General features: G+C 37.3%; 1 protein-coding gene and 2 long non-coding RNA genes across 3 annotated transcripts; all 3 read right to left on the minus strand.

Annotated features, from left to right (window-relative positions):
- Positions 1 to 1,656: 1,656 nt before the first annotated feature.
- On the minus strand, positions 1,657 to 26,902 carry LOC120567925. The gene is made up of 13 exons (XM_039815025.1): positions 25,876 to 26,902; positions 24,337 to 24,639; positions 23,451 to 23,823; positions 23,288 to 23,345; positions 22,757 to 22,926; positions 19,624 to 19,955; positions 5,964 to 6,197; positions 5,721 to 5,822; positions 5,256 to 5,441; positions 4,354 to 4,686; positions 2,724 to 3,069; positions 2,561 to 2,618; positions 1,657 to 2,191 (listed from the first exon to the last, which is right to left on the minus strand). The coding sequence occupies exons 1-13, from the start codon at positions 25,928 to 25,930 to the stop codon at positions 2,018 to 2,020; spliced, it is 2,724 nt and encodes a 907-aa protein (XP_039670959.1). The 5' UTR covers positions 25,931 to 26,902; the 3' UTR covers positions 1,657 to 2,017.
- On the minus strand, positions 9,616 to 12,999 carry LOC120567932. Its single transcript, XR_005640640.1, has 4 exons — positions 12,936 to 12,999; positions 11,637 to 12,005; positions 11,474 to 11,531; positions 9,616 to 11,095 (listed from the first exon to the last, which is right to left on the minus strand). It is a non-coding gene; the product is annotated as an uncharacterized LOC120567932 (long non-coding RNA).
- Positions 13,096 to 14,222, minus strand: LOC120567935. Its single transcript, XR_005640641.1, has 3 exons — positions 14,164 to 14,222; positions 13,963 to 14,039; positions 13,096 to 13,243 (listed from the first exon to the last, which is right to left on the minus strand). It is a non-coding gene; the product is annotated as an uncharacterized LOC120567935 (long non-coding RNA).
- Positions 26,903 to 26,904: the final 2 nt, after the last annotated feature.

The raw sequence follows: 26,904 nt of genomic DNA on the forward strand, positions 1-26,904 counted from the left end.
GTTGCTGTGTAGAAGCAGAGTATGTATTCTGGCTCAACTTCCTACTACCAAGGTGTATGGAGAAGAGAAAAAAGTCTGAAGAGGTCAAAACTCTGGCAACTTGTTTAGTGAAGAGATCAACTTAGCCTGAAACCATTCGAAAATATACCAAAGCCATTTATGTGTAAATATCCCATTGGCAGATATGTATGTAGACGTGCATGTATATGATTAGCTATATATATATATATATATATATATGTATGTATGTGTATGTATATATATATATATATATGTATGTTATGTATATATATATATATATATATATATGTGTATGTATATATATATATATATATATATATATATATATATATATATATATATATATATATATATATATATATATATATATGTATATATGTCTGTGTATATATATATATATATATATATTACAAAGAAAAGAAAATATGAAATTATTATTACTATTAGTTTAATATTTTCTTATTTAATGTTCTATTTAATATGTAATATGTATGTTCTTTGTAATGCATGTTTGATGACCCTGATAAAGGCCACAGGTCAAAACACATCAGCCTAACTAAAAATATTCTTCAATACTACTTAGAGGTGCAACGATTAATCGATTAGTTGTCAACTGTTAAATTAATCGCCAACTATTTTGATAATCGATTAATCGGTTTGAGTCATTTTGTTTATAAATAAAATAAGATTTCTCTGATTCCAGCTTCTTAAATGTGAATATTTTCTAGTTTCTTCTCTCCTATGTGATAGTAAACTGAATATCTTTGAGTTTTGGACAAAAAAAAAGACATTTGAGGACATGATTTCAGGTTTTGGGAAACACTGATCCACATTTTTCTCCAAGTTTTGACATTTTTATAGATCAAACCACTAATGGATTAATCAAGAAAATCATCAACAGATTAATCCACTTTGAAAATAATCATTAGTTGCAGCCCTAATTCTACTAGTGTTGCTGGTGTTTTGACCTCTCCAAGTTTGTGTCATGTGGTGTTTTGTAGAGAAAAACAGTGATGGTATCTCTGAGGGTCAGTGTAACGATTATCAATTCAATTTTCTAAGCACAAACGGACATTTGGAAAAACAGAAAAATGGGTTCAAATATCCAATTTCAAATTTTTTTCAGCCTTGACAAATAAAAAATTGAGTCTTTAACCTTTTTTTTTTCAATTTTCTGTTTTTATTCAAAGGATCAGAAATTTAGAAAATTGCGTCTGGGCTCCAGTTATTCAATACTGCAATGATATTCTCTCCCTCGTTCTGTCTAGCTACGTCCCGCCCCCCCACTAGAGCACAGCAGCCAGATCTAAAGACAGAATGAGAATGGAAGTCAAATATCCAAAAACATTCAGCGTTCACCGAGAGGTGAAACGCTTCTCAATATCCAGCACAGACTTGAATCAAGATCGCCTAGTGTCTATATCTATATTTAGTACATTGATCATCCATGTCAATCAGGTCTTCATTTGCCATCTCTGATGAGAGTGATTTTATGGGATAATTAACTCTACAATTAACCCTTCCCTTCCTAGTCTTGCATAATTCGAAAAACAGGTTAAAGATCAAATTTTTTAATTTGTCAAGGTGGAAAAAAATGAAAAATTTAATATTTGAACCCTTTTTACTGTTTTTCCAAATGTCCGTTTGTGCTTAGAAAATTTAACTGATAAGCGTTACACTGACCACTGAGGCCGCTTTTTACATTGTTTCTTTGTTGTGCAGATTTTTAGCACATGCACTGTTCCGTGCTAGCTGAGTGGTTACTGCTTCTTCAGAAACACTCTGCCTTTTTTTCTGACAAATTTTTCAAAGTGATCAGCTTTTGCTCGGGAGGCTCAGTACTTTTAAGGATCTCCTGGTCCACATTAGCATGGAGTGAAGTGAAATGGAGGTCGGAAAAAAAACTTGAAATGCTGGTTGTTGAAAATATTACCACTGATCAAGATGAGTAAGGCCACTAAGTAGATCCCGAATCAGTTGTAATGGTAAGAGATGCTCACTCAATGCTGGTGTAATAAGCCACATGCTGCTGTCGATTGGGCTGATGTGGCTGGACGGTGGAGTAAAGAGGTTCTGCCTGGCTCCTAGAGAAGTAGACTCTGCTATAGTGAAGCTCTTCCTGCTCTGCTGGTCGAGCTAAGATGTTTTCATACACAGGATCAGGGTTTAGCTGATGAGGGGACAAGACAAACAATATTACTTTGGTATTAGTATTTTATTAGTATCGTGGTACGCTTAACCTCTACAGGTTACTCTCTACACAGGTACTCTACACAACACTGGATAGATTTACATTTTTTGAGGGGGGGGCTCAGCAATATTTAAATACAGAAATGCACAGTAGGTATTAGAAAGTCAGTAGTGACCTTACAGCCTTAGAATGAATAATTCTGTCCAAAATATGTTTATTAATAAAATTAAGAAAAACTAATTCTCATCATGTTGATGATAAATTAATTTTGGCTCCTTTGCAGTCAATATTTGTAAGTGTTATTAAGACTTAAAAGTTGTTCAAGAATTAAAAATGTCTGATCTTTACCTGCTCTGTGTTGTCTGTTGCTTCCTCTTTAGGAGATTGACCCGAAGCCCTCTGTTTTCTGGTGAAATGAATGAATATGCATATGTTTATATACATAGACAAGGGATTTCAGATTAGCAATTGAATGTCATTGATCTGTGACGGAGAGCGCAGTGTTGCTCACCTAATCCAAAAGAAGACAACCAGAAGTGTGATAGCCAGGAGAAGAGCACAGACTCCTGCTGCAGCTGCTGCTGCTACGGCTGCTGCTGTCTGAATACTTAAAGCAGTCAGAATTATTTCACCAGATCTAATGATTTTTGTACCGTAATTGACAGCACAGGAGTAGTTTCCTGCATCCTGACTGCTAACTCTGTCTAGTTTCAGTTTTTTGGGGTTCTCTGGTTGGTCCAGACGTCGACTGTTTAAGTACCAGGTGTAGATTGCGTTGTTAGGCAGAGGACAGCTGGTACTGCAGGTCAGTGTGACCTGCTCTCTCGTCTCTACACGATCCATCCTAAGTTCCAGGCCTGAGAGATGATTGCATATGTCAGTAAATGTACTCAAACTAATAATATGTCCTTAATACCTTAACAAGAAATAGCTAATCAATTTTCAAGTTCCAAAGTGACTCATATAAAGGTTTTCTATTCTGCCACGCTGTGGGGTAAATAAATGCAAATTTGAGGCAGTTAAATTTAGGCAAAGATGACCTTAAAGGTTAAAAGAATCTAATGCCGACTGTTAGCAGTCTGATGCTTCGTGCACCCAACCATCCAGAGAAAAATAGTGAACATCTCGCTAATTCTGCTCTACCCTTGCTGTTTTGAGAGGACTGTTTTACTCATAGACAGTAAAAATGGACCAACAGATCCCGTTTATTTCTACGGAGACCAGTGAATGATATTAGAAGCACTTTTCCGGCGAGTGCTGAGCATTACTTCTCAGCCTCCAACTGAGCTTGAAGACGTAGATGTGACGTGAGTGGCAAGAGAAATCTCAATCATTCCCAATCTTACAGAGACGGAGAGCGTAGGTATATGTAAGGAGATAACATGGGCACAGGCTAATTACTGCTAACTAAAATGCTAGTTAACATTAGTAATTAAACTTAAACAGCTAATGTAAGTCGAAACTGCCTGTGAGCTTCTCCTGTACTATACGGTAATTCCTCTACTACGCGACAGCAAGTCGTTTGGTTATGACACAATCGTTAGCCTATTTTTACAAAAACGTCTGCTACGGAGCCATAACTTGAGGTACAAGGTAATGGAGCCTTATATACATTGTCGTGTTTCTTTAGAAATAAACAATGGACAAATAAAGTCTTTAAACACTTCAGATGTAAAGTTATTCTCTGTCAAAGTGACGCGAAAGTGAATGGCAGTCAATGGAATGCTAACGGCGGGTGATCGCTTGTTAGCATCAAAATGGCGCCATAGGAGCTACGCTCTGTGGAGGCAGGCTTACCCCCTTGCTTTTATTCACAATGAATAAAAAACAAAACAGATACACTGATTGGCTGTGCTTAATGGAATGACATCTGTAGGAAGAAGAATTTTTAGACCGCCCTTAAAGAAAGTCAAGCACAGACTGCAGCTCTGGGCCTCCTACACTTTTAGTCCACGAAACTTCAACGAGCCTTAAAATGCCAGAAACAGGCTCCTGAAACGCCCAGCACTTGTCAGTGAAGATAACTAAAGACTCTGGGCTACACAAAAGATCAGCTGTTCATGTGCACATTCCAACAACAACAACAAACAAAACGCTGTAATAAAGAGACCATCTGCGTTGTATTTATTCTACAGAATTACCTGTGACAACCAACATGACTCCAGGAAAGTCAGACTCTTTCCATGTTTCTTGATGTCTGAGTCTGAATGTGTATTCTGCTGAGTCATTCTTCTTCAGGTTATTGATTGTTAGGATGTGGTGATTGTTCTTGTCATGATACTCCACACGACCTGCAACCTCACTCAGTTCTTCTTTTTCTTTATTCCCAATGCCCTTTTTGTACCATATTTTTGACGTAGGATGAGTGTTGTTAGGGAAAGAATATTCACTTGAAATGTTCACTGAAGAGCCTTCCAGAGCACAGATTCTTCTCTGGACATAATTCACACTCCAGCAGTTCTTATCCTCAATACCTGAAATATAGATGAAATATAAAGGTTATTTTTTAGTTTGCAGTGTTTTTGTCGTAATGATGACTTTCATTTAACTCCTACCTAATTGACATTCAATTTGGAAAAATTGTTGCTCAAAGTTGGATGCTCCTGATTTCTCTGACTGACTTGACATGCTAGTGGCCACAAGTCATCGGCACAATTTCATCATTGATTTGATAGTGAGAAAAAAAAAAAAAATAATATATATATATATATATATATATATGTATGTGTGTGTGTGTATATGTATATATATATATATATATATATATATATATATATATATATATATATATATATATATATATATGTATATATGTTTCTATTTTCTAGAATCTAAAAATTAAATAAAAGGCTGTTACATGGAACTTATTTCAGGGCTACTCTGTTATCTTATCCACCACTATGATGGGGCAACATTGTTCAGCGTAGAGATCATCATATTTCTCATTGCCTTTCCTGTATTTAGATTTATGACACCAATGTGGGCTACCAATCCATAAGTTAAAACAGAGCACTCAGTAGTATGTTAACAGGCTCATACTCACAGACTTCAGGCGACAGCAGGCCTTTCACAGCACAGGAGAAGCTTTCATTAGACTGTGATACTGACAGCATATTCCCTTCAGAGTATAATGTTCTGTTCTGGTACCACGTATAGTCATGTTCAGCATAATTTCTACCACAGCTGGTGGTACACTTCAGTGATGCAGCAATCCTTTCAACATTAACTTCTGTTGGAAGATTATGAATATCCTTTTAATAAAAAAATGGGCCGTGTTACATTTTTAAATGAATTACATAAATTACATCTTGTGTTAAATATAACACATGTGATATGTACAGAAAGACAGAATGTGTAGTTAAATATGTAAGTAAAATGAGAATACAAAACACAAAGATATGACAGTGTTAACACAAAATAAATGGCCAACTCTGAAATAGATCCCTATTTTGACTAACAGATCAAGTTCTGAGGTTGAGAGGGTTGTACATGTTTGTAGAAACTTAACCTCTGGGATATGTGATGGAGCACGGCTCATCCACTGATTTCTTCTGACGAGAACACATTTTCCCAACATAGGTCACACTGAAGGTGCAAAACGTGACAGAATCTGGACAAACAAAAATTAGATTCAGTATTTTTATTCGTAATGGCATGTCATTAGTTCCACAATAATAATTTTTTTTTGAAAGTATAACGTGTTAACCACAGGTTGTGTAACATGATTGTGGAGCTAAATGCTGTCACTCACCCACTGAGACTTGAGGGGCTCTGAGATCCTCGTAGCCTTTGATAGCACAGGAGTATGTGACTGTTTTCTCACTGCTGACCAGCTGTTGGTACCAGGGAGACCAGTCCTGATAGAGGAACTCTCTGTTCTTGTACCAGATGTAGACTGCAGGGTTTTCAGTCAGAGGACAGCTGGTGCTACACATCAGTGTCACTGTCTGTCCCTCTGTGGCAGGAATCACCTTTACCTGCAGGTCTGAGGTTATGGAGAATAAAATAAGAATTTGGATACTAGCCTTAGTCTTAAAGTAATAAATAACTGGCAGCCACTGTACCTGCAACACGGAGCTCAGTTTTGTTGTTCCAGCAGAGTTCTGGGTCGTCAGTAGTCTCTCTGCAGCAGTAATCTTTTGCATCGCTCTCTCTCAGATCTTTGATTGTTAGAGTGAAGTTACTCTCTGCAGACATGTTGTACGTCACACGATTTTCATCTGTAGAGAGCTCCTTCTGAACAGTTTTAGATCCATTCCTGTGTACAGTGTACCACTTCATGGTTGTAGTGGGACGTTGAGCTGAGCAGGGCAGATCCACTGATGAACCTTTTAAGGCACAGATGCTGTTTGCTCGTCCATGAACTCCTTTAACAGAAGATTTTATTAGCAAACATCTGGACAAATTCGTACTTCTTACAGCGTTCTTCTCTGTACTAATCGGTCAATGATACTAAAATGAAACTCAAAGAATCTAAAGAGCTCATAGCCGCAGAATAAGTGAAGATATTGATAGCTAACATTATATAATTTTTATTTTTTTGATCTATAATCTGCCAACAACATGGCTGTTGTAGTCATTCAGCCTCTAATCGGAAAGGTATATAATTTAATGACAATGACATTATTCTTTAAAGCATATAATACACTTTCCCTGCAGAGTCCTTTTTTGATCTTTCGAGTTGGATGACTTTCTTCTGACATGTACACGCTTTTCATCAAACTCAATCAAAATATACTTTCCATCATCCCAGTGTTTAGTGTACCTTTTCATGCTTGAAGTGGGATATCTAGCTGAGCAGGGCAGATTTACAGATGAGCCTTTTAAGGCAAAGATCCTTATTCGTCCCTGAACCCCCTTAACAGACGATTTTATTCAAACATCTGGACAGATGTATACCTTTTATGAAGGTCACAATCTTGAGAGGGAAATTGTAATATATTCTTTTCATAAATCGATTTTCATTCAGTTGAAATATTTGGTCTTTTTTTTTCTCTTAAAAATGTCTTGAATAGTTTACAGTATATTATCATTTTACAAGAAGAGATAAACATAGTTCATACCTGAGATGTACAGGATGAAAATGATAAACGCACATCCAGCTTCTGCCAAAAACATGGCTGTTGTAGTCCTTCAGTTCCTAATCAGAAAGTTGATTGTACAGTATTTGTAAAATGGACTAAGAGCTACATTCGTAAAAAAAACATCCCAAAATAAATAAAGAAATGTAACCAAGTGGTTCAAATCACTGGCAGCTTGCTTACAGCCTAAAGGCTGCTGGTCAGAGTGAGGGTGGTTGGTAGATGGCGTGCAGTTCTGACATCACAACTTCACTTCCTTCCACTTCAACTGATTATTAGTAAAGGCAAACCACAGGTGAAGAAGCCATGTTCTCTAGTTTTTATACAATGCCATATTTCCATCAGAAAACCTTATTTTTTAACTATATAATATTATCTCATTAACTCTCTTTTCTCATAGATATTATTCATTTTTTCAATTCTTACTTCTTGTATTGGCTCTAAGTCTTTATGCAACATGCATGCAAAAGTAAATTGCATTATCTATTCATCGGAAGGTTGTCAGAGAGCTGCAGGATGTGAGGCCATCAGAAGATAGTGTTATCTGGTTGGTTTGTGGTTTTAAAATGAACCGTGTCAAGGAGAAAGCTGCAGACTTAACATTGATGCTCTTTTAATTCACTACACAACATTTCCATAAGCAGCTATCTATTTGGCATACATTGTATACAGTTTCACCGATCTATAGGTCTGCTCATTTGATCAGGACTGCTGAATACAAGCACAAAAGATTTCCTACATCATTTAAAGTAGGCCGTACAGGTATTGCCGCATGTCATTATAAAGCCTTTCTTTACCTGATTGGATAAACATATCACTTATCGGCATGTAATTTACTTTTTTGGAAACATAAAGGTTATTCTAATGTATGTACTGAAGCTATTTCCTGTTTACGTCTAGAGGTTTTACCTCTACTACACTGCCTAGTATTTAAGGTTTTGGTGTTTGGGGAGGCAGCGAGTTACATAATGAAAGCCTTGCTGGTTGATCATTATGTAGGATACCTGAATGAACTCAGTTGGTTGTTTCAGGACTTGAATTTGGCACGAGATTTAAACCCAGCAGGGACCAACCAAGTCTAAAGCTGTATCCAAAATCACTTCCCATTTCCTATAAAGTGCACCACATTTACAGCCCACTATTTTATTGGAATTTACAAATTCTGATTGTAAAATGTATGCATAATGTAGTTGCTCTCAAAAATCTCCACAACGGAAGGAGAAAGGTTTTCTTTAACAGTCCCACAATGTAATGCATCTCATTTAATAGATTCACAGTGTCCCAAATCTTAAATTCCTGTTTCACTACAGAGTGTAAAAAACAGTCAGGTAGGGGATAAAGGACGTGTGCTCTCTTACAAACAACTAGCATAACTAAAGCAGAAGTCACACAAGAGTCTTTAACAAATTAAAGTAACACACATAAAATCCACAAAGACCATCATTAAATATTACAGTGGTACTATTTTAATGCTTAAAAAAAGTTGTTTTTAATTTCTATATATAATACTGCGTCATACTGGAGCTAATGGCTGAATTTAATGGCAAATAATAATAGTTAGCACGTTTTAAAACTTTTATAGTTATAAGCAAGTTACTTGAGTGAAATTTTCTTTCTGATCAACTTAATTATGTTCTGTGTGACTGCCCCCACTCTTTACGTGGTGTTCTGTTGTCTCTGTTTATCACAGGGAGGGGTATGAAAAGATGCTTTCACATCGAAATTAAGTCTATTTCTTTGTATATTGTATTTGTCCCTCGTTGTGGGCTTTATACATAAATTAATACTCAAGATGAAAGTCAGAAATGTCTCCTTAACATCTCTCAAAGTGCACAACACTTCCTAACTGTATTGGGACGTCAGAAGGTGGGAAATGGAGCGCAGGCTGCTCTTTCTTAAGTACATCTGGATCTCTAACAAACATATAGACAGAAAAAAATAGCATGCGTCCATGCGTCATTCTGCTTACATTTATTTTTAAAAATACAAATTTTTCAGGGACAATGCACAGCTCCTTAGCAGTACCAGAGCTAGCTATAAACTAATGTTCATCTGTTGTCCCTGGGCAGGAAACAGAGTGCATGTAGCATGCAAAGGTTACGTTTCCACATAAGACTTAATCTTTCAGATCACTAATAGAAATATCAATACTTGACCTCATGATCTCAGCAGTAGATTATTGCAGTCAGTGAATCAAACTCGCGGGCATTTGGCCACATTTTCATGTGACATGTAGCAGTGTTAACTGATCGGAGCGATGTGGAGCTGTCTGGGGTTGGTTTGTTTTGGAAAAAAAGTTCAATGAAGACCAAGCTTCAAACGTAATATCTAGTATGTTTTAATACACTTTAGATAATGCAGGGTAGAACATGTTACAAAAACCTTTTTTACAGTTACAAATAAAATCAATAGCAATACAACATAGCAGAAAACAAAAACGCTTCAATGAGCTTACCTGACAAAGCCACGTTACATTTGGCAGTGCCATTACTCAATCTATTTACGACCTCATTTCAAGTTATCTGTACAATAGAGCAGGTGTGGTCAGTCTGTTCAATCAGCCCCTGAGAAGCAACTTAACCTGACACTAACATTGCTTTAAAACTGTGATGATTCAGCATTGACAGTATCAATGTACACAATCGGCTGCTTTTCACCTTTACAACATGGAATTATTAGATGTATTTAGATGTATTTATTAGTAGGATAACCCTTTGAGATTAATCATCTCATTTTTGATGGGGTCCTTTAAACAATTAAACAGTAAATACAAAACACAAAATACATTCACAAATACATACGTCACTCCCAAGCGTATTAGCTTCCTGTATATGAGTTTTAAATCCTTCCAACTGTCTGTCAACAATCCACAACACATCTAAAATCCAGTAGGTGTTATGGAACACAGGATGGTCCTTATGCTTCTCTTCCAAAATCATTTCATTTAAAAGTACACAAAGTGAGAAATCCTGTCATAACGTGGTCTGAATACAGCTTTCTGGACACCAGCTGCTCTCCGTGGATGATGCAGTGAAAAGTCCAAAACTGAAAAGTTGTTGCTGTGTAGAAGCAGAGTATGTATTCTGGCTCAACTTCCTACTACCAAGGTGTATGGAGAAGAGAAAAAAGTCTGAAGAGGTCAAAACTCTGGCAACTTGTTTAGTGAAGAGATCAACTTAGCCTGAAACCATTCGCAAATATACCAAAGCCATTTATATGTAAATACCGCACTGGCAGATATGTATGCAGATGTATATGATTGGCTATATATATATATATATATATACATATTGTGTCATTTGGTGTTTTGTAGAAACAAACAGTGATGGTGTCACTGAGGCCGCTTTTTACATTGTTTCTTTGTTGTGCAGATTTTTAGCACATGCACTGTTCCGTGCTAGCTGAGTAGTCACTTTGCCTTTTTTTCTGACAAATTTTTCAAAGTGATTAGCTTTTGTTCGGGAGGCTCAGTACTTTTAAGGAACTCCTGGTCCACATTAGCATGGAGTGAAGTGAAATGGAGGGCGGAAAAAAAACTTGAAATGCTGGTTGTTGAAAATATTACCACTGATCAAGATGAGTAAGGCCACTAAGTAGATCCTGAATCAGTTGTAATGGTAAGAGATGATCACTCAATGCTGGTGTAATAAGCCACATGCTGCTGTCGATTGGGCTGATGTGGCTGGACGGTGGAGTAAAGAGGTTCTGCCTGGCTCCTAGAGAAGTAGACTCTGCTATAGTGAAGCCCTTCCTGCTCTGCTGGTCGAGCTAAGATGTTTTCATACACAGGATCAGGGTTTAGCTGATGAGGAGACAAGACAAACAATATTAGTTTGATATTAGTATTCTATTAGTATCGTGGTACACTTAACCTCTACAGGTTACTCTCTACACAGGTACTCTACACAACACTGGATTGATTTACATTTTTTGAAGGGGGGGTAAGCAATAGTTGAATACAGAAATGCACAGTATGTATTAGTTGTCAGTATTGACCTTGTAGCCTTAGAAAGAATGATTCTGTCCAAAATATGTTTATTAATAAAATTAAGAACAACTAATTGTCATCATGTTGATGATGAATTCATTCTGGCTCCTTTGCAGTCAATATTTTTAAATCCTACGTCTGTGCTATCGAGACTTAAATGTTATTCAAGAATTTAAAATGTCTGATCTTTACCTGCTCTGTGTTGTCTGTTGCTTCCTCTTTAGGAGATTGATCCGAAGCCCTCTGTTTTCTGGTGAAATGAATGAATATGCGTATGTTTATATACATAGACAATGGATTTCAGATTAGCAATTGAATGTCATTGATCTGTGACGGAGCGTGCTGTGTTGCTCACCTAATCCAAAAGAAGACAACCAGAAGTGTGATAGCCAGGAGAAGAGCACAGACTCCTGCTGCAGCTGCTGCTGCTACGGCCGCTGATGCTGCTTCTGCTGCCTTTTCCTTTTAGTATTTACAGTCAGAGTTTTTACACCAGATGTAATGTTTTTTGTACCGCTTTTGACAGCACAGGAGTAGTTTCCTGCATCCTGACTGCTGACTTGGTCTAGTTTCAGTATTTTGGGGTTCTCTGGTTGGTCCAGAGGTTGACTGTTTAAGTACCAGGTGTAGATTGTGTTGTTAGGCAGAGGACAGCTGGTACTGCAGTTCAGTGTGACGCTCCGACCCTCTCTCACCTCTACACGATCCATCCTAAGTTCCAGGCCTGAGAGATGATTGCAATGTCAGTAAATGTACTCAAACTAATAATATGTCCTTAATACCTTAACAATAAATAGCTAATTTGTCAGTGCCCTAAAAGAAGTTGTTCCTGACCGTTCCAAAGTGACTCATATAAAGGTTTTCTATTCTGCCACACTGCGGGGTAAATAAATGCAAATTTGAGGCAGTTAAATTTAGGCAAAGATGACCTTAAAGGTTAAAAGAATATAATGCCGACTGTTAGCAGTCTGATGCTTCGTGCACCCAACCATCCAGAGAAAAAGACTTTTTGAAGTGAACATCTCGCTAATTCTGCTCTACCGTTGCTGTTTTCAGAGGACTGTTTTACTCACAATGAATAAACAAAACAAATAACAGATACACTGATTGGTCGTGCTTAATGGGATGACATCTGTAAGAAGAAGCATTTTTAGACCGTCCTTAAAGAAGCAGTCCTTTCAACATCATCTTCTGTTGGAAGATGATAAATATCCTTTTATTAAAAAAATGGGCCATGTTAAATTTTTAACTTAATGAATTACATAAATGACATCTTGTGTTAAATATAAATAACACATGTGATTTGTACAGAAAAACAGAATGTGTAGTATATGTAAGAAAAAAATGAGAATACAAAACACAAAGATATGACAGTGTTAACACAAAATAAATGACCAATTCTGAAATAGATTCCTATTTATTATTATATTATATTATACATTATTATATATTATTATGTTATATTATATATAACAGATAAAGTTCTGAGGTTGAGAGGGTTGTAAATGTTTGTAGAAACTTAACCTCTGGGATATGTGATGGAGCACGGCTCATCAATCACCTCTACCTGCAGGTCTGAGGTTATGGAGAATAAAATAAGAATTTGGATACTAGCCTTAGTCTTAAAGTAATAAATAACTGGCAGCCACTGTACCTGAAACACGGAGCTCAGTTTTGTGGTTCCAGCAGAGTTCTGGAGGTTCGTCAGTAGTCTCTCTGCAGCAGTAATCATTTGCTTGCTCTCTTCAGATCTTTGATTGTTAGAATGAAGTTACTCCTTGCAGACATGTGCTGTAACATTCCACAATTTTTCATCTGTAGAGAGTTCCTTCTGAACAAATGTAGATCCATTCCTGTGTACAGTGTACCACTTCATGGTTGTAGTGGGACGTTGAGCTGAGCAGGGCAGATCCACTGATGAACCTTTTAAGGCACAGATGCTGTTTGCTTGTCCATGAACTCCTTTAACAGAAGATTTTATTAGCAAACATCTGGACAAATTAATACTTCTTACAACGTTCTTCTCTGTACTAATCGGTCAATGATACTAAAATGAAACTCAAAGGATCATATTAATGTAATGTAATTCACCTAAAGAGCTCATAGCAGCAGAATAAGTGAAGATATTGATAGCTAACATTACATAATTTTTATTTTTTTGATCTATAATCTGCCAACAACATGGCTGTTGTAGTCATTCAGCTTCTAATCGGAAAGGTGGTTGTATCATTTAATGACAATAACATTATTCTTGAAAGCATATAATGCACTTTCCCTGCAGAGTCCTTTTTTGATCTTTATAGTTGGATGACTTTCTTCAGATGTTTTCTTGCTTTTCATCTGCAGAAAGCTCAATCAAAATATACTTTCCATCATCTCAGTCTTCATGCTTGAAGTGGGATATTTAGCTGAGCAGGGCAGATTTACAAATTAAGCTTTTAAGGCAAAGATCCTTATTCGTCCCTGAACCCCCTTAACAGATGATTTTATTCAAACATCTGGACAGATGTTTACCTTTTATAAAGGTCACAAACTTGAGAGGTAAATTGTAATATATTCTTTTCATAAATCAATTTTCATTCAGTTAATATATATATATATATATATATATATATATTTGTTACTCTGAATATTTTACAGTATATTATAATTTTACAAGAAGAGATAAACATAGTTCATACCTGAGATGTACAGGATGAAAATGATAAACGCACATCCAGCTTCTGCCAAAAACATGGCTGTTGTAGTCCTTCAGGTCCTAATGAGAAAGATGAGAATACAGTATTTGTAAAATGGACTAACAGCTACATTCATAAAAAAATCATCCCAAAATAAATAAAAAAATGTAACCAAGTGGTTCAAATCAATGGCAGTTTGCTTACAGCCTAAAGGCTACTGGTCAGAGTGAGGGTGGTTGGTAGATGGCGTGCAGTTCTGACATCACAACTTCACTTCCTTCCACTTCAACTGATTATTAGTAAAGGCAAACCACAGGTGAAGAAGCCATGTTCTCTAGTTTTTATACAATGCCATATTTTCATCAGAAAACCTTATTTTTAACTACATATCATCTCATTACTCTCTTTTCTCATAGACATTTTTTCAATTCTTACTTACTGTATTGGCTCTAAGTCTTAATGTAAAATGCAAAAGTAAATTGCATTATCTATTCATCAGAAGGTTGTCAGAGAGCTGCAGGATGTGAGGCCATCAGAAGATAGTGTTATCTGGTTGGTTTGTGGTTTTAAAATGAACCGTGTCAAGGAGAAAGCTGCAGACTTAACATTGATGCTCTTTTAATTCACTACACACCATTTCCATAAGCAGCTATCTATTTGGCATACATTGTTTACAGTTTCACCGATCTATACGTCTGCTCATTTGATCAGGACTGCTGAATACAACCACAAAAGATTTCCTACATCATTTAAAGTAGGCCGTACAGGTATTGCCGTATGTCATTATAAAGCCGTTCTACACCTGATTGGATAAACATATCACTTATCGGCATGTAATTTACTTTTTTGGAAACATAAAGGTTATTCTAATATATGTACTGAAGCTATTTCCTGTTTACGTCTAGAGGTTTTACCTCTACTACACTGCCTAGTATTTAAGGTTTCGGTGTTTGGGGAGGCAGCGAGTTACATAATGAAAGCCTTGCTGGTTGATCATTATGTAGGATACCTGACTGAACTCAGTTGGTTGTTTCAGGACTTGAATTTGGCACGAGATTTAAACCCAGCAGGGACCAACCAAGTCTAAAGCTGTATCCAAAATCACTTCCTATTTACTATAAAGTGCACCGCATTTACAGCCCACTATTTTATTGGAATGTACAAATTCTGATTGTAAAATGTTTGCATAATGTAGTTATCCCTACAATGGAAGGAAAAAGGTTCTGTCAATTGCATGAACACTATTTTCTTTAACAGTCCCACAATGTAATGCATCTCATTTTATAGATTCAAAGTATCCCAAATCTTAAATTCCTGTTTCACTACAGTGTAAAAAACAGTCAGGTAGGGGATAAAGGACGTGTGCTCTCTTACAAATGTGAAAGGATGAGGTTTTTCTCCTCCCTCTTACCTGCACATGGGAGTGTGGATCAGCATACCTGGGGCTCAATCCGCTTCATTGGGAGAGGTGGGGGCATTATTTAAGCCTGTGTGTGGACTCATTTTTTTCCTGTCTTCTCCTGTTGGGTGTGTGTGGAGACATGTCTGGGTTGGCGCGATGTACGTTTTTGCCACTGCCCTAGGTCGTCAGTTTGCTGCGGTGTGAGCCGACCCTGTCTTGGTTGTGGATGTCCCCGTGTGGGTAGATTTATGCCTGGGCTGCTGGCGTTGGGTGTCTTGTGTGGGCGGCGCGTTCTTCAACCCACTGATGCTGTTCTGGGTTCCAGTAAAACTGTTCTGGAGTCCGGTAAAAGTTTCCTGAATACTAGTACAAAAGCGGTCTGGATATATTGTATTAACTGTTGTACATATTGCATGTGGGTTTTTGTTGTTGTTATTTTGGTTGATTTTGTTTGATTTTTTTCTTTCTTTTCATTATGCATGATGGTTTATTGATTTGAATTGTGTTTTGTTTATTATTTTTCTAATATCATTACTTATTCATTTCTAACAGAAAACATATTGCTATTTTAAAAGAATATTTAACTAAATAAAATTGTATATTTTTATAATTACTTTATTGTCTCTGACCCCTGATTTTGAGAATGGACCTGTGTGCTTTTTAAAGGTCTTGGGCCTACCCCAAGTGGCATTGTCGGACAGTTTTAGTTTCTCGAGTGTCATAGGCCACTCTCATTGCCACACAAACAACTATCATAACTAAAGCAGAAGTCGCACAAGATTCTTTAACAAATTAAAATAACACATAAAATCCACAAAGACCACCATTAAATATTACAGTGGTAATTTTGTTTTTAATTTCCCCTTTAAACATAATTCAGAGACTTTTTAATTATACAATATTAGTAGATTTTAATACTTTTCTTAAGGATGTGCAGACACCCTGCCCAACTGTAGCAAGTCACTGATAAGAGAGGACACCATCTTGTGTCACATCTCATGAGGGGAACAACTACGTAACCTGAGCCAACCAAGTAATACTGCGTCATACTGGAGCTAATGGCTGAATTTAATGGCAAATAATAATAGTTAGCAAGTTTTTAGATAACTTAAAACTTTGATAGTTATCAACAAGTTACTTGAGTGAAATGTTCTTTCTGATCAACTTAATGATGTTGTGTGTGACTGCCCCCACTCTTTACATGGTGTTCTGTTGTCTCTGTTCATCACAGGGAGGGGTATGAAAAGATGCTTTCACATCTAAATGGAGTCTATTTCTTTGTAAATTGTATTATTGTGGGCTCTCAACCACTTTATACATAAATTAATACTCAAGATGAAAGTCAGAAATGTCTCCTTAACATCTCTCAAAGTGCACAACACTTCCTAACTGTATTGGGACGTCAGAAAGTGGGAAATGGAGCGCAGGCTGCTCTTTCTTAAGTACATCCGGATCTCTAATAAACATATAGACAGAAAAAAATAACATGCGTCCATGTGCTTACATTTATTTTTAAAAATAAAAAATTTTCATCTGTAGTCCCTGGGCAGGAAACAGAGTGCATGTAGCATGCAAAGGCTACGTTTTCACATGAGACTTAATCTTTCAGATCACTAATAGAAATATGAACGCTTCCTGACCTCATGATCTCAGCAGTAGATTATTGCAGTCAGTGAATCAAACTCGCAGGCATTTCGCCACATTTTCGCAAAACACCCTTGTGGGTTGTGTGCTCAGTAATATTTTCCACTGTTTGCTGATGTGTGATTAGGTTCAAGAGAAATGCGTGTTAAGACCAGAGAACGCTCATGTGGAGCTCAGTTGATCTCCCTGCTGTTTATCTAATGGAGGAAATTATATAGATAATGTGAGTAATACTTTTAGCAGTTGCAATGGGGTTTTTGTTAGTCTTTGAGTGTGTTAAAGTCTTGTTGAACGCGGTATACTGTCGTTTTTTTTATGAGCAAGGTGACAAAGAGTCTGAATAATATGTAATGGTAACAGATGTTCACTCAGGGGTCCTGTTTCGTCTAAAGTTGACAACAGCGTAGTGCACATGCTCCTGTTCTCGGGGCTGATGATGCTGCAAGGTGGAGTAGAGAGGATCCGTCTGGCTCTTAGAGAAGTGGACTCTGCTGTAGTGAAGACCAGCCTGCTCTGGGGGTGGAGCTGAGATGTTGTCATACACGGGACCAGAGTTTATCTGATGAGGAGACAAGAAAAATGACATGACTTTACTGCACTTAAATGTTTTTGCTCCTCCTATGCATGTTTTTCTAATGCTGTTTTTTGATATTTTTTTTTTTAAATTGCATTCCAAACTTTACCTGCTCCAAGTTGTCTGATGTTTCAGTTCTAGGATTTTGTCTGGAAGTCCTCTTTCTTCTGATTAGTGAAATAGATGAATATATAAATAAATAAGTGATTTCAGATGGGAGATTAAATGCCATTTCTCTGAAACAAAGCAAAGTGTGGCTCACCTGATCCACCAGAAGATAGTGAAGGGTATAATAATCAGGAGAGCAGCACAGACTACTGCTGCTGCTGCTGCTGGGTTCCATTTTCCCATTTTACTCTGGACAGTAAGGGTCTTTTCATTAGAGCTGATTTTGTGGGGGGTTTTGACGGCACAGGAGTATCTTCCTGTGTGCTGTCTGCTGACTGGGTCCAGAACCAGGTTTTTATTTTGCTTCTCTGTCGGGGTCAAAGGTCGACTGTTCAAGTACCAAATGTAGGTTGTGTTGTCAGTCAGAGGACAGCTGGTACTGCAGCTCAGGGTGACTCTCTGGCCCTCTGTCACCACTGCAGAGGGAGTAAACTTCACTTTCAGACCTAAAAGATGTACATTGGTCACTAATAGTGAAAAATACCTCATAACAAATCCTCATACGTAAATGATGAAATACTGTAGTTTTTAGTATCTACCAAAAACACCCATGCAGTCCTAAAATGCCTAAAGTATTTTAGGGCTATAGTGTGCAATACAAAAATGACTCCAAAGTACACAGACAGCAAGTCTCTAGCTTCCACATACAACAAGAGCCATAGCCCTGAAATATTCAGCAGTTTTGAGTAAGGCTGAACTACAGGCATTAGTTCTAATGTTCAGACATTAATGACTAAAGTCTGTTGAGTGCTGCTCATGAGGAGCTGTGAGGGAGCAACATGTTATTTTGTTGAAAAATATATGTTAAAAGTTACCTGTGACAATCAGAGTTACTCTTTTTTTTTTTTTAGTTCTTGTCAGCCTCAACACACCTGTTCAGTCACATCCTCAACACCACTTCTCATTATTTTATAATTCACACTCCAGCAGTTCCTATCCTCAGCACCTGAAATATAGAAGAGTCAGGACATGTCATAGGCGGCAAGTGTCTGTTTAAATAAATGGCCATGGAATAAAAAAAGATCTAAAGCTCTTGTCTCTCCATGTATCTGTATAAGGATCCACCCTGGTACCATGTAAAGGCAGTTTTTGAGTCAATCAGAGGACAGTTGGTGTTACAAGGCAGTCTGATGTAGTTTACTTCAGCTGCAGTCCTTTGGATATGTATGGAATGCCATTTTATTCACAATTAAATAAATTAATAAATGCATAAATAAATAAATACATAAATAAATAAATAAATAAATGAATAAATAAATACATGAATAAATACATAAATAAATACATAAATACAACATGAAATAAATAAATGAGGCAATAAATACATAAATAATTAAATAAATGTAATTATTTCATGGTACTTTTATTTCATAAGTCCATATTTATTTATTTCAAGAGACTTTTATTTCATAAGTCCACATTTATTTATTTCAAGAGACTTTTATTTTCCTAATACCATATTTATTTATTTCAAGAGACTTTTATTTTCCTAATGCCACATTTATTTATTTCCCTCTCTATTTATTTCCAGTTCTTATATGCAAATCAGGGGGCGTGGCTATCTTTCACATTCAGAACAGAGCCGTGGGCAAAAAAAGGCTGGCGAAGTGAGAGTGCAACACTGTACTCTTTACCCAGCGCACAGTCACCTATTCTGGGGTAATTAGACCACCAACTAGCGCTGACCTGACGGAGCACCACGACCGGCAGTTTGCGGTGCTGTGTACCCAGCCCACAGTCACCTATTCTGGGGTAACTAGACGACCAACTAGCATTGACCTGACAGAGCACCACTGTCTGAGGTTATGGTGAATAAAATAAGAATTTGGATACTAGCCTTAGTCTTAAAGTAATAAATAACTAGCAGCCACTGTACCTGAAACATGGAGCTCAGTTTTGTTGTTCCAGCAGAGTTCTGGGTCGTCAGTAGTCTCTCTGCAGCAGTAATCATTTGCATCGCTCTCGCTCAGATCTTTGATTGTTAGAGTGAAGTTACTCTCTGCAGACATGTTGTACGTCACACGATTTTCATCTGTAGAGAGCTCCTTCTGAACAGTTTTAGATCCATTCCTGTGTACAGTGTACCACTTCATGGTTGTAGTGGGACGTTGAGCTGAGCAGGGCAGATCCACTGATGAACCTTTTAAGGCACAGATGCTGTTTGCTCGTCCATGAACTCCTTTAACAGAAGATTTTGTGAGCAAACATCTGGACAAATTAATACTTCTTACAGCGTTCTTCTCTGTACTAATCGGTCAATGATACTAAAATGAAACTCAAAGAATCTAAAGAGCTCATAGCCGCAGAATAAGTGAAGATATTGATAGCTAACATTACATCATTTTTATTTTTTTGATCTATAATCTGCCAACAACATGGCTGTTGTAGTCATTCAGCTTCTAATCGGAAAGGTGGTTGTATCATTTAATGACAATAACATTATTCTTGAAAGCATATAATGCACTTTCCCTGCAGAGTCCTTTTTTGATCTTTAGAGTTGGATGACTTTCTTCAGACACACTGCATGAAAAGTGAGATTTCCGTCCCCGTAAACGCCTGTAAACGCCCGGAAATCCCCCTAATTTTTGGCAGTTATCGACAATTTACAGCGAACGTCACGTTCGTCTGTGCCACATATTGTCGGAAACGAACCATGACGTATGTGGAGAGCCCCCGCGGAGGTGCTAATGGATCTGATTAGCATTAGGGATGGCTGAAGTGAAACTAACGTTCCGAGATCCCGAAGCGCAGATGTTTCGAAACACTGATCCAAAGCGTGATTCAAAACACCCATGTCACGTGACTACGGCTAAATGCATGGAGTTATATTCGGAGTGTTTCACAAGTGTTTCAACAGGTGGCATGAATCAGCATTTGATTGACGGGTTCGGGAACACACAATCGCACATCAGTATAAAGGTGAAGTCAACGCATCTTGACCTTGTGGGTTTTTGTGACAGGAGTTTGATTTTGACAGAGCGGATTTTTGGTGATATAGTGACATTCATAGTGTGATTTGTTTGGTTATATTTAGGCTTACATTTAAATTTACACATTGACTGATAGGCTAGAGACAGACAGAGTATACATAGTGACACATTAACATATTAATAGGTAGATACATATATAGATAACCAGATAGATAGATAGATAGATAGATAGATAGATAGATAAAAATGGAGGCTCCACAGCAGAGAAATTAATATTTTTGAATAAAAATCTATAAAAAAGTGAGACATTGTGGCTTGATTTCTTTTATTGATCTTTTGTCATGACCAAAATAACATTATGCACAGTGAGGAGCCTACAGGTTACAAGCTTCACATATTAGAAAAATACAGTAATAAAAAAATAGCTCATTGTCAAGGTTGTTTCAGATCAACACCTGCAAGTGACCACTAGGTGTCATCGCTGAGACGGGTGTCGGATTGTTTCGAAGTCTCGACACAATATGGCACATTTGCTTCAACTGTTTCATTGTTTCACGAAGCCTCGATCTGCCCACCACTACCTGTTTTCTGGTTTCTCCACATGCTGCTGTTGCTGAGCCATCTGCCAAAGGGAGAGCTGGAGTTTGAAATTGTCCTTTATACTCCACCACAGGAAGTGGAATGAACCAACTCTTGGCAGTGGGCAGGGGGACTCTGAACTACAAAATACTTAACAACCCAGCAGCATGTGGATACTTTGTTTGTGTTAGATTAATATTGGGTTTTGGTAGTGTTTGTTTCTTTAGTAATCTCTTATGGTTGGTTGTGGGGTTTAATTTGGGTCTTGGTAAACATGTTTTTCCCTTTGTGTTTGGGGTGGGCTAGTCTTGGGGTATATATACACCTCTCTCCAGTGTCTCTGGAGGTTGGGTTTGTTTATGTTAAAGGTACCTGGCATTATTGTTATGTTGACCTCAGTTTTGTTAAAGACCCACTTCTGAGTATTTTTGTTGAAACTTTAATGGCTATATCTGGCAAAAATAAAGACTACATTTTTCTGAACAAAAACCATGTGTCCTTGCCTATGCTGCTTGGTCCCTGACAGAGTTGAACATGATTTGAAGTGCTATTCCATGCTATGTTGAAGCTATGTTACTATGTGGTATGCTAGTGCTTGAGTTTCATGTGTGTAGTGAAAATAAGAATTTAAGTTACTACAATTCATGAATAAGAGATTCCCAGATCTGGTAGTTATTGAGAAAGTAATTGAATATTGCCCTGCCCTGCAGGTTGTTTTTTTATGCATAATTTGAGAGAGAGAACGAGAGAGAGAGGGAGAGAGAGAGGGAGTTCCATTGGACGGTTCGCCATTGGACACACAAGGCAGAGGAGCAGAGGGCGTGCATGATCATCTTGCCTGCAACACGGACTGCTTCTACTCACCATTTCTTCTTTGCATCGTACAGATAAGCGCGAGATCTCAACACACTTTAAAAAAACATACTACCCGGGTAGATGGACTTTGGTTTATTATTTTGGGGTTATTTCATCAGAGCTCTGAGGTCATTTTATTTTTTTTATTGTTTTTTACTTATGTGGAAAAAGGTTGGAAACTAAGAGAAATACTGATTTTCACAACTAAAAGGACATTACAAAAGAAAAGAGACATAAGGTCATACTGTTGGTTAATTGATGTTTAATAAATGCGGGCTATATGTTCTGAGTAAACTATTTTGGTATCTTCTCCTCTTTTGAAAAGTTCCTTAGAAAGGCAGTACTTCACTCTACATTATAAGTGCCCCTTACAGAGGTCAAAACTCTGGCAACTTGTTCCGTGGTAGCGGAATGGTTATTGCTTCTTCTGAAAACACATCTGACAAATGTTTCAAAGTGATTATCTTTTGCTTGGGAGGCTCAGTACTTTTAAGGAACTCCTGGTCCACATTAGCATGGAGTGAAGTGAAATGGAGGGTGGAAAAAAAACTTGAAATGCTGGTTGTTGAAAATATTACCACTGATCAAGATGAGTAAGGCCACTAAGTAGATCCTAAATCAGTTGTAATGGTAAGAGATGCTCACTCAATGCTGGTGTAATAAGCCACATGCTCCTGTCGATTGGGCTGATGTGGCTGGACGGTGGAGTAAAGAGGTTCTGCCTGGCTCCTAGAGAAGTAGACTCTGCTATAGTGAAGCTCTTCCTGCTCTGCTGGTCGAGCTAAGATGTTTTCATACACAGGATCAGGGTTTAGCTGATGAGGGGACAAGACAAACAATATTAGTTTGGTATTAGTATTTTGTTAGTATCGTGGTACACTTAACCTCTACAGGTTACTCTACACAGCACTGGATTGATTTACATTTACAAGGGGGGGTAAGCAATAGTTGAATACAGAAATGCACAGTATGTATTAGTTGTCAGTAGTGACATTGTAGCCTTAGAAAGAATGATTCTGTCCAAAATAAGTTTATTAATAAAATTTAGAACAACTAATTGTCATCATGTTGGTGATGAATTCATTCTGGCTCCTTTGCAGTCAATATTTTTAAATCCTACATCTGTGCTATCGAGACTTAAATGTTGTGCAAGAATTTAAAATGTCTGATCTTTACCTGCTCCGTGTTGTCTGTTGCTTCCTCTTTAGGAGATTGACCCGAAGCCCTCTGTTTTCTGGTGAAATGAATGAATATGTGTATATTTATATACATGGACAAAGGATTTCAGATTAGCAATTGAATGTCATTGATCTGTGACAGAGCGTGCTGTGTTGCTCACCTAATCCAAAAGAAGACAACCAGAAGTGTGATAGCCAGGAGAAGAGCACAGACTCCTGCTGCAGCTGCTGCTGCTACGGCCGCTGATGCTGCTTCTGCTGCTGCCTTTTTCAATTCAGTATTTACAGTCTGAGGTATATCACCAAAAGCAATGATACTTGTACGGCTATTGACAGCACAGGAGTAGTTTCCTGCATTCTCACTGCTGAATTGGTCTAGTTTCAGTTTTTTTAGGTTCTCTGGTTGGTCCAGAGGTTGACTGTTTAAGTACCAGGTGTAGATTGGGTTGTTAGGCAGAGGACAGCTGGTATTGCAGGTCAGTGTGACGTTCTGACCCTCTATCACCTCTGCAGGATCCATCCTAAGTTCCAGGCCTGAGAGATGATTGCATATGTCAGTAAATGTACTCAAACTACTAATACGTCCTTAATACCTTAACAACAAATAGCTAATTTGTCAGTGCCCTAAAAGAAGCTGTTCCTGACCGTTCCAAAGTGACTCATATAAAGGTTTTCTATTCTGCCACACTGTGGGGTAAATAAATGCAAATTTGAGACAGTTAAATTTAGGCAAAGATGACCTTAAAGGTTAAAAGAATATAATGCCGACTGTTAGCAGTCTGATGCTTTGTGCACCCAACCATCCAGAGAAAAATACTTTTTGAAGTGAACATCTCGCTAATTCTTTTCTACCCTTGCTGTTTAGAGAGGACTGTTTTATTCACAATGAATAAACAAAACAAATAACACGCTACACATCAGTGTCACTGTCTGTCCCTCTGTGGCAGGAATCACCTTTACCTGCTGGTCTGAGGTTATGGAGAATAAAATAAGAATTTGGATACTAGCCTTAGTCTTAAAGTAATAAATAACTAGCAGCCACTGTACCTGCAACACGGAGCTCAGTTTTGTTGTTCCAGCAGAGTTCTGGGTCGTCAGTAGTCTCTCCGCAGCAGTAATCATTTGCATCGCTCTCTCTCAGATCTTTGACTGTTAGAGTGAAGTTACTCTCTGCAGACATGTTGTACGTCACACGATTTTCATCTGTAGAGAGCTCCTTCTGAACAGTTTTAGATCCATTCCTGTGTACAGTGTACCACTTCATGGTTGTAGTGGGACGTTGAGCTGAGCAGGGCAGATCCACTGATGAACCTTTTAAGGCACAGATGCTGTTTGCTCGTCCATGAACTCCTTTAACAGAAGATTTTATTAGCAAACATCTGGACAAATTAATACTTCTTACAGCGTTCTTCTCTGTACTAATCGGTCAATGATACTAAAATGAAACTCAAAGAATCTAAAGAGCTCATAGCCGCAGAATAAGTGAAGATATTGATAGCTAACATTACATAATTTTTATTTTTTTGATAATCTGCCAACAACATGGCTGTTGTAGTCATTCAGCTTCTAATCGGAAAGGTGGTTGTATCATTTAATGACAATAACATTATTCTTGAAAGCATATAATACACTTTCCATGCAGAGTCCTTTTTTGATCTTTTGAGTTGGATGACTTTCTTCAGACATGTACACGCTTTTCATCAAACTCAATCAAAATATACTTTCCATCATCCCAGTGTTTAGTGTACCTTTTCATGCTTGAAGTGGGATATCTAGCTGAGCAGGGCAGATTTACAGATGAGCCTTTTAAGGCAAAGATCCTTATTCGTCCCTGAATCCCCTTAACAGACGATTTTATTCAAACATCTGGACAGATGTATACCTTTTTATGAAGGTCACAATCTTGAGAGGTATATTCTTTTCATAAATCAATTTGCATTCAGTTAAAGTATGTACAGTATATATATATATATATATATATTTTTTTTTTTACTCTGAATATTTTACAGTACAGTACAGGCCAAAAGTTTGGACACACCTTCTCATTCAATGTGTTTCTTTATTTTCATGACTATTTACATTGTAGATTCTCACTGAAGGCATCAACACTATGAATGAACACATATGGAATTATGTACTTAACAAAAAAGTGTGAAATAACTGAAAACATGTCTTATATTTTAGATTCTTCAAAGTAGCCACCCTTTGCTTTTTTGATAGCGCTGCAAACCCTTGGTGTTCTCTCAATGAGCTTCATGAGGTAGTCACCTGAAATGGTTTTCACTTCACAGGTGTGCTTTGTCAGGGTTAATTAGTGGACTTTTTTCCCTTATTAATAAAAAAGCAAAGGGTGGCTACTTTGAAGAATTTAAAATATAAGACATGTTTTCAGCTATTTGACACTTTTTTGTTAAGTACATAATTCCACATGTGTTCATTCATAGTTTTGATGCCTTCAGTGAGAATCTACAATGTAAATAGTCATGAAAATAAAAAAGGAAACGCATTGAATGATAAGGTGTGTCCAAACTTTTGGCCTTTACTGTATATTATAATTTTACAAGAAGAGATAAACATAGTTCATACCTGAGATGTACAGGATGAAAATGATAAACGCACAGTCACCTTCTGCCAAAAACATGGCTGTTGTAGTCCTTCAGGTAATCAGAAAGTTGATTGTACAGTATTTGTAAATTGGACTAACAGCTACATTCATAAAAAATCATCCCAAAATAAATTAAGAAATGTAACCAAGTGGTTCAAATTAATGGCAGTTTGCTTACAGCCTAAAGGCTACTGATCAGAGTGAAGGTGGTTGGTAGATGGCGTGCAGTTCTGACATCACAACTTCACTTCCTTCCACTTAAACTGATTATTAGTAAAGGCAAACCACAGGTGAAGAAGCCATGTTCTCTAGATTTTATACAATGCCATATTTTCATCAGAAAACCTTATCTTTTAGCTATACAATATTATGTCATTACTCTCTTTTCTCATAGATATTATTCATTTTTTTCAATTCTTACTTATTATATAGGCTCTAAGTCTTTATGCAACATGCAAAAGTAAATTGCATTATCTATTCATCATAAGGTTGTCAGAGAGCTGCAGGATGTGAGGCCATCAGAAGATAGTGTTATATGGTTGGTTTGTGGTTTTAAAATGAACTGTGTCAAGAGAAAAGCTGCAGACTTAACATTGATGCTCTTTTAATTCACTACACACCATTTCCATAAGCAGCTATCTATTTGGCATACATTGTATACAGTTTCACCGATCTATACGTCTGCTCATTTGATCAGGACTGCTGAATACAAGCACAAAAGATTTCCTACATCATTTAAAGTAGGCCGTACAGGTATTGCCGTATGTCATTATAAAGCCGTTCTACACCTGATTGGATAAGCATATCACTTATCGGCATGTCATTTACTTTTTTGGAAACATAAAGGTTATCCTAATATATGTACTGAAGCTATTTCCTGTTTACGTCTAGAGGTTTTATCTCTACTACACTTCCTAATATTTAAGACTGGGACAATTTTGTCTCCAAATCCTTAAAGGGGTGATAGAATGCAAAACCGATTTGACCCTGTCATAGTTGAATAACGACAG

Source organism: Perca fluviatilis, chromosome 1 (genome assembly GCF_010015445.1).
Source record: "Perca fluviatilis chromosome 1, GENO_Pfluv_1.0, whole genome shotgun sequence".
Lineage (NCBI taxonomy): Eukaryota > Metazoa > Chordata > Actinopteri > Perciformes > Percidae > Perca > Perca fluviatilis.